The sequence below is a fragment of the Nerophis ophidion genome, linkage group LG23, assembly GCF_033978795.1.
Source record: "Nerophis ophidion isolate RoL-2023_Sa linkage group LG23, RoL_Noph_v1.0, whole genome shotgun sequence".
In the NCBI taxonomy this organism is placed as follows: Eukaryota; Metazoa; Chordata; class Actinopteri; order Syngnathiformes; family Syngnathidae; genus Nerophis; species Nerophis ophidion.
Window position 1 is genome coordinate 4,291,170 of NC_084633.1, and position 7,500 is coordinate 4,298,669.

General features: G+C 41.0%; 1 protein-coding gene and 1 long non-coding RNA gene across 4 annotated transcripts in view; one reads left to right on the plus strand and one right to left on the minus strand.

Moving 5' to 3' along the window:
• The window catches only part of LOC133541652 (uncharacterized), a 14,567-nt gene extending 14,117 nt beyond the window's left edge, over positions 1-450 (minus strand). Inside the window, exons 1-2 of the long non-coding RNA XR_009803941.1 lie at positions 201-450; positions 1-90 (exon numbers count right to left, since the gene is read on the minus strand). The exon at positions 1-90 is cut by the window's left edge and continues 6 nt beyond it. This is a non-coding gene — a long non-coding RNA (uncharacterized LOC133541652). The remainder of the gene's footprint in view (positions 91-200) is intronic.
• The window catches only part of smurf1 (SMAD specific E3 ubiquitin protein ligase 1), a 54,584-nt gene that overhangs the window by 28,613 nt on the left and 18,471 nt on the right, over positions 1-7,500 (plus strand). For 2 of the 3 annotated variants that reach the window (XM_061885173.1, XM_061885174.1), the window contains exons 2-10: positions 1,439-1,477; positions 3,680-3,788; positions 4,027-4,160; positions 4,255-4,320; positions 4,420-4,495; positions 6,215-6,426; positions 6,518-6,602; positions 6,877-7,023; positions 7,314-7,500. The exon at positions 7,314-7,500 is cut by the window's right edge and continues 45 nt beyond it. In XM_061885173.1, the coding sequence (XP_061741157.1) occupies positions 1,439-1,477; positions 3,680-3,788; positions 4,027-4,160; positions 4,255-4,320; positions 4,420-4,495; positions 6,215-6,426; positions 6,518-6,602; positions 6,877-7,023; positions 7,314-7,500 (1,055 nt within the window). Of the gene's footprint in view, positions 1-1,438; positions 1,478-2,421; positions 2,486-3,679; positions 3,789-4,026; positions 4,161-4,254; positions 4,321-4,419; positions 4,496-6,214; positions 6,427-6,517; positions 6,603-6,876; positions 7,024-7,313 lie in introns of those variants that run through there. The other variant, XM_061885175.1, reaches the window with a different exon arrangement.

A 7,500-nucleotide genomic window follows, 5' to 3' on the forward strand; every position in this document is an offset into this window, starting at 1 on the left:
GGCATCAATCCTTTGCTGTTTCTACTCATTCCCCCAAGACCGGATGAAAGGAATTCTTCTCAGGCAGCCTCCCTCCGGTTCTCAGGTTCTCTGAAAAAGAGTAGTTATAAAGGCCCAAAAGGAAAAGCAGCAGTGGGGAAGTGGAGAACCAGCTGAGCCGCTCTGCGTGTGTTTGTGAGTGTGTGTGTGTGTGTCTTTACCAGGCATGACCTTGGCAGACTGAGGAATTTCCTGAAATGCTGAGAAAAGACCTGTGACACATTCAGTGCCACGGAAGAGCTGGACAAAAGACTGAAAAGAGAATTGGAGGAAAGAATCTTGCCGTTCTCTCGTTTCTGGCAATAAGAGTAAAGGGGGCGGTGGGTAGTTCTGCAGTGACAGAGGAAGAATGTAAGCGGATTCAGGAGAGATAAAGAAATGTGATTCTATCCGTCTCATAGTTGTGCTTCTCTAGTGGTGATGTCTCACTGTGGAATGTGTGAGTCAAGGGAAAAGGGAAGTATCTCTTGTAGCCATTCTCCCTTGATTATTCACAGGAAGTAGATGAGGACACAGCAGACATATCTCTGCCACCACAGTCGCCACTCGCCACATCCGAAACCTGGGGCAGACTGACTGACTTCCTTAGCGGCTGTCTGGGCCAAACTGAACCATTCCAGGTTTTTCATTGGAGTACAGAACTGGGTGTGAGTGGTGGAATGAAATCAATTAGTACCAGCCTATCCATCAATAGGTGATGCGATTGTGCTGCAACATCCCCACCAATCTTTTTGTTTTTTAATAAATCCCCTCTGACATGGTCCAGTTAATTTCACTGGTGGACTCTAGAAAGACATTCCGCAGCCACCGTAGCAGAACCTCCAGGTTCTGTAACAGCTTCTTCCCTCAGGCCGTAAGACTCTTGAATGCATCATAATAATCCCCTCAATTCCCCCCCAAAATGGATTAACTCGCTGGAATATAAAGACAATATAACATACATCCATAAATGTGGATGCTTATGCAAAAGTGCAATATATTTATCTGTACAGTAATCTATTTATTTATATCTGCACCTTATTGCTCTTTTATCCTGCACTACCATGAGCTAATGCAACAAAATGTTGTTCTTAACTGTACTGTAAAGTTCAAATTTGAATAACAATAATAAGGAAGTTTAAGTGCAATAGAGCAGCAGTTATTAACCCACCAAAAACTGTCTAATATAAGACTAAGGACTTGATATACAATTTAAATGAATGCATTCTCCCACTCCCACTGTGGGTGGCTGCACATGTCTTTGCTCTTATCTCACTCTGTGCAAGTCGCATAAGTTATTCAACATTATTTTTTGACATTCATTCTTTTGTGGACAGCAGCATGCATTTTGGCAACCTACACGATTAATATGCAAATGTCTGTGCGCACCATGTTCATTATGTTCTGTCTTCTCCTACAGTGTTATGTGCCAAGAACCTCGCAAAGAAAGACTTCTTTCGTAAGTTGCTCTTTTGTTTCGCATCTGCTTTCAGCTGGTGCCACACTGATGTGTCAAGATTAGACGTTTGAATTGCCATTTTGACCTGAATATAAATCTGTATGAAGAAAGTTGAAAATATGAATTGTTTTATATTTTGGGTCTCGAGATTATTAGATCCAAACCAACAGGTTTTGCAAAACGACTTCTTTCTTGAAGGTAGTCTGTATTGCAGCTGTGTCTTACCCCAAATTTCCACCGAATATGAAATGGCCGTGGACTGGCACGCGCGTGCCGTCATACTCGTTTTGTTTTCATTCAAGTCAATGTGTCAGTTTTCACTGCCCGCGGAACGTCACCAACATGCCGTTACGCATTCCAGCGCTAAATATATGCAGCGCTTTTATTTTTGTCGGACGCCGCAAGAAAAATGTTAAATTTTGCTAAAATCTGCTAGTGTTGGATGGGACGTTATGCACAAAAACAAAATAGAGTATCCGTTTTATTTTCAGAATGAAATATTTTGTCTTCAAGGTGAATCATATTTTACACTTTAAAAGGTCTTAATGGGTGGCGACGGCCATGAAGTCAACTTGTCAAATGTTTATAGACTTAATTTAATCTTGTTGACACAAATGGATGAGGACATGCTGATTTTGGGGGTCCAAAATTAAATAATAATGTACAGGCATATCCCAGGCAGCTAAATGGGAATATCGGAGCTTGTGTCATATATAGGACTGTTGTGTGACACGCTCGCCAGGTATGATGTTACTATTGTATTGTTGTTTGTTGCAAAAAATAAAGTGGTTTATCAATGCAGGACCAAATGAATTTGCTTCTGTGGAAGTACAGAATAAACTTTTTTTATGGTTCGCTTTATTACTATTTCCCTTATCACGTGATAATGCGCGGATTCGCGAGATCTCGTAAATGTCTGTGCTATTTCGCTGCACGATGGAGCTACAAACAGAACGGTGATGGGGATTGCCAGACGGCAAATGGCGGCGCCCTCCCACAGTGAAGCCTGTATGCGGCCGTTTTGGATTCAGTTGAAATCGGAGTTAGTGTTTACATGGCTAAAGAGTCTGCTCATGTGAAAGATTCCTTCAAAAAGGAGACATTTCTGGATTCCTTGTTACACACGTAGGAGTTTTCTTGCCAGAACACCGGCTCGAATTTGAGCACAAACTGCAACGAAAGCGTTGTCTATCCACAATGCGAAGACGCTTCTAAGATATTAATCCTCAGCACCATGTCTGAGGTTTTTTTAAATTAACATTATCACTGGAGGACTAGAGGAAAAGGAATGGCTAAGCATGCTCCACTCACAGAGCAAGATGACACATGAAGCTTACTGCTAAAGTTTTAATATAAAGTAGCGGGGATTGATCCAGATGTCGAAACTAATCATACCTAGTATAGTATCAAAATGATGCTAAAGTCATTAAATCAATATTTTTATTTTCTTATTATTTTTATTAAAAAATCTTTTATGGTTGTTTTTGTTATTGTTTACAAATTGATGAAGCAATTCTCCGGATACCGGAAGGTTTTTTAAGCAAAACCCAAATTATTTAAAAAGGAGCCAAAAGTAGTAGTTTTGTTTAGTTACTGAGCACTAGCCACTTTTTTTGGTTAAAAACATGTTATGTGGCTTTCAATACCACAAATTGAATGAATGCATCATTTGATTTACAACAATATTAGCAAACTCATGTACTAAAATAAGATAAGGTTCATAAAAATTTGTTATTGAGTTTACTATAGTTACTTGCTATGAAACATTTTCAGTTTTACAATTTATTTTCTAAGTATCTTATGAGGACTCGAAATCAGACGGGATCTGACGCCAAAAAATTGGATTCAATCGGAGGCCAAAAATGTTGATCAGGACATCCCTAATAAAAATGATAACAATACCTTTTCAAAACTGGTTACAGAAGCTCCTTTTGGTTCCTGACTTATAAGGCGTATACGCGCAGTGAGTAAGCTCGTACAGACTAAAACATTTTTGCAATTTTTTCTAAATTTGTTTTCCAGCACCTGTGGTAGTCAGAGCTTGTCTCTACTGTCATTCACACACACCGGTGACCAGGAGACCAGTGAAACAAAAAGGGTTGCCTTATATTTGGGTCTATACTGTAAATAATTTAATGCAGCTATGTTTTGAATGACTAACTGTTGATTGACGCTCACACTTATGAAATTGTGTGCACGCAGGTCTGCCCGATCCTTTTGCAAAGGTTGTGGTGGACGGATCAGGTCAATGCCACTCAACAGACACAGTCAAGAGCACACTGGACCCCAAATGGAATCAGCACTATGACCTGTACGTCTCCTTCAGCCCCGTTCACAATCAATGTTGTACTCGCTGTCTCCTACTAGTTCTGCTTTGTGAACCACATGATCCCGTGTCACCAGTCAGCTGATATCATGCAGTTTACAAATATGTTTGAAGTGTCACACATCCGTGAACATATTGTGCTGTCATTAGGATGCTATTATTAGCATGTTGCTTTTTTTCGCTGTATGAAGCAATTTGATGATGCATGTTTGTTTTTTTTCAGCTACATCGGCAAAGCAGACTCAATCACCATCAGTATATGGAATCACAAAAAGATCCATAAACGGCAGGGGGCAGGCTTCTTGGGGTGCATTAGACTTCTTTCAAATGCCATCAGCAGACTAAAAGACACAGGATGTAAGATGTTCCCTCACCTCTCGATGAATCTGATTATGAAATGTGTGAAAAGAAAACAACAAACGATGTGTACTTTTTGTTTGTCTCCCTCAAGACCAGCGACTAGATCTATGTAAACTGAACCCCTCAGACAGTGACGCAGTGCGGGGGCAGATTGTAGGTAAGGCTTGACACATTTACGCTTGGCGTGTTTCTGACCGGGTTTGCAGTCATCCTTATTTTGGTCTGACCTTTACATCACAATTTTGATTTTCCACAGTGAGCCTGCAGACACGAGACCGCATAGGTAGTGGAGGCCCGGTGGTGGACTGTCGAGGTCTGTTAGAAAATGAAGGGTGAGTGTGTCACTAGATGTTTATGTTCCCAGGATCAGAAAGTAACATTCTGGGTAGAAATAATATATGTTCTACTGACTGATATACACTGGAATTGATGTATTAATATATCAGTTTGTCTCAGCTGGTAAAAGTCTTGGGTGTAATAACACCATTGGATTTCATCTTTGTGGGTTGGAATTTATGATTAAAACCAAGATGTGTCAAATGGAATAAAAATAAGTTTATAGACTAGGACTGGACGATTTTAGCTAAATTGATTAATATTGTGATCACGAGTAATTACATGATTATTCATTAATTTGACAACATGAGTATTTCTTGTACCACCAAAACTTTACTTTAAGTATACATGAAAAAATGGATAAGTTAGTAACGAATAAATCACAACAAGTGAAAGAATAATAATAGTAATAAATAAATGACAGTAAATTTAAATATCAATAGCAATGTAAAAAAAAAACCCCACTAAAAATCCGTTTTTATCATTTTTAATTCCGTTTTTTACCTTTTTACACTTGTTTTACCACCATAGAGTGTGTGCTTTTTGTGTGAAATAAAATGTTTCTTAATTACAGTATATGCAAACATTGTCACATTTCTTGTTGCAATATTTTAGGGCAAAGCATGATAATTGTGTAAATGTATCAATAAGTGCTTTAAGTACATCATGTATGTGTAAGGTGTTTTTTGAAACCTTTAACCCGTATGTGGCACACTGGGCTATGATTGTGAAGGAGGGAAGTGAATTGTGCGGTTGTTCTCAGCTTGACGAGTAAAGAAAGGACTTGAGGCTGTAAAAAAAAAAGAGAGCGAGCCGCGACTCTCAAGTTGCGGCTGCTGTCCTCCTGTTTGTCCATCTATTATGTCGTTCACAACAACATAAGAAGATAAGATGTGTTGTGTGTGTATGTGTATTGATTGTTCTTGCTAGCTTTAGCTTCGAACTTTAGTCGCTGTTTCAACTGGCCGTTTAGACATTGTTTAGTTAATGATGTGTTTTGGGGATCAATAAGTCTGACCGGATACAACATTTTCCCAAACAAATGTTCTATCTCCTCACAATGTCAACATTTCACTGACATTTATGTCAATTTCCCTGATATTATTTTGCGTTTATTAGCGGATTCCGTTTTATTGCCCAATTATATGACTCCGTCCGCGGATATTTCAACACAGAATCATATGCCTTGCTTTTTTGTTGAAGTGAAGTGTGAAGTGAATTATATTTATGTAGCGCTTTTTCTCTAGTGACTAAAAGCGCTTTACAAAGTGAAACCCAATATCTAATTTTTACATTTAAACCAGTGTGGGTTGCACTGGGAGCTGGTGGGCAAAATGTCTTGCCCAAGGACACAACGGCAGTGACTAAGATGGTGGAAGCGGGGATCGAACCTGCAACCCTCAAGTTGCTGGTGCGGACACTCTACCAACCGAACTATACCGCCCCCAGTGGTATAGCGGTTGAGCTTAGTGATTTGCAAATCATTGTATTCTGTTTATTTTTACATCTAACACAATTTCCCAACTCATATGGAAACAGGGTTTGTAAATAATCATATCACATAAGTAACACATGTATTACCCGTTTTTGGCTGTATGATTGCACAATGGTTAAATGTGATTGGACCCGTTTTTTTTTTTGCTACCACACATTCCCCCTTTGCTATTTTGCAGGATGTGACGCTTAACTAACATTGATGTGTCTTGTGTGTGCAGTCCTGTATTAGAGGGATGTTTTAGTGAAGAACCGCTGCCTTACTCCGACCCCACTGGTGCTGCGGGTGGTGGGAACTGCCGTCTCGACTCCCCCAGTCAAGAAAATCGCCTTCAGACCCAGCGAATCCGAGGGCAGGATTCCCGAGGCCATGGCCACACCCCTCAGAACAGACCTCACGGACACCAACCCCCGGACCTGCCCGAAGGATATGGTTAGTCAAACATGGCCCTGGTCTCACTTCATGTCAATCTTAAACTAAATGACTGCCACTTCCAATATTCTCTTGTTTCTCGCTTATACAGAACAGCGAACAACAGTGCAGGGCCAGGTGTACTTTCTTCACACACAGACTGGTGTCAGCACCTGGCACGACCCTCGGATACCACGGTGTGATTCCCACATATGTAACTTCATACCATTTTATATAAAACTCATTGAGTAAATACAGCTGGTCAGTGTGTAATTAGGGAAGGCAATTATTTTTTGTAAAGGATGTTATCCAATACGAAAGTACTAGTACCTGACTAAGCACTGGGACAAAAGTACCTGAGAAAGCACTGTGATACAGACAGTATGAAGTAAAAGCAAAGAGTATGTAAGGTTGAGATGATGCTGGTTGCACTGTTTTGGACTCTTGTCTGATTGCTTGTTACTGGTGCAGGGACCTGGCCAGCGTAAGCTGTGAGGAGCTTGGTCCGTTGCCAGTGGGCTGGGAGGTCCGGAGCACGGTGTCGGGCCGGATATACTTTGTGGACCACAACAACAGAACCACACAGTTCACGGATCCCCGTCTACACACCATCATTAGGTAACAGCGTGCACATGTGCTCAAAACGCTTCCGTAAATCCGCCCCATTGAAAGGCTCAGACTGCACCTGGTTGACAGACATGGGGGAAAAATCTGTAGTTTGAACACTAATCTGTTGTTAATCTCACTGCTGCAATGCGGACTGCATCTGAACATGACCTACTAAATGTGTAATTTTATGGAAGTGTGACCCTAGAGTTGAGTAGAGTTGTGCATATATAATCCAATAACTTTACATATGTACACTTGTATGCCTTTTTAACCTGGTCATGTCTTGTTCTCCTCCTTAGTAGCCAGCAATCTCAAGTGAAGGAGTCCTCACAGCCCCCCCAGATGGATGTGGGGGTTGAAGACGGCGGAGGTGGAGGAATGGGCGGTGGTGTCGGTGGAGACGGAGACTTGGCGGCACGCTATGAGAGAGATTTGGTCCACAAACTGAAGCTGCTCCGCCACGAGCTCTCCCTGCAGCAGCCCCAA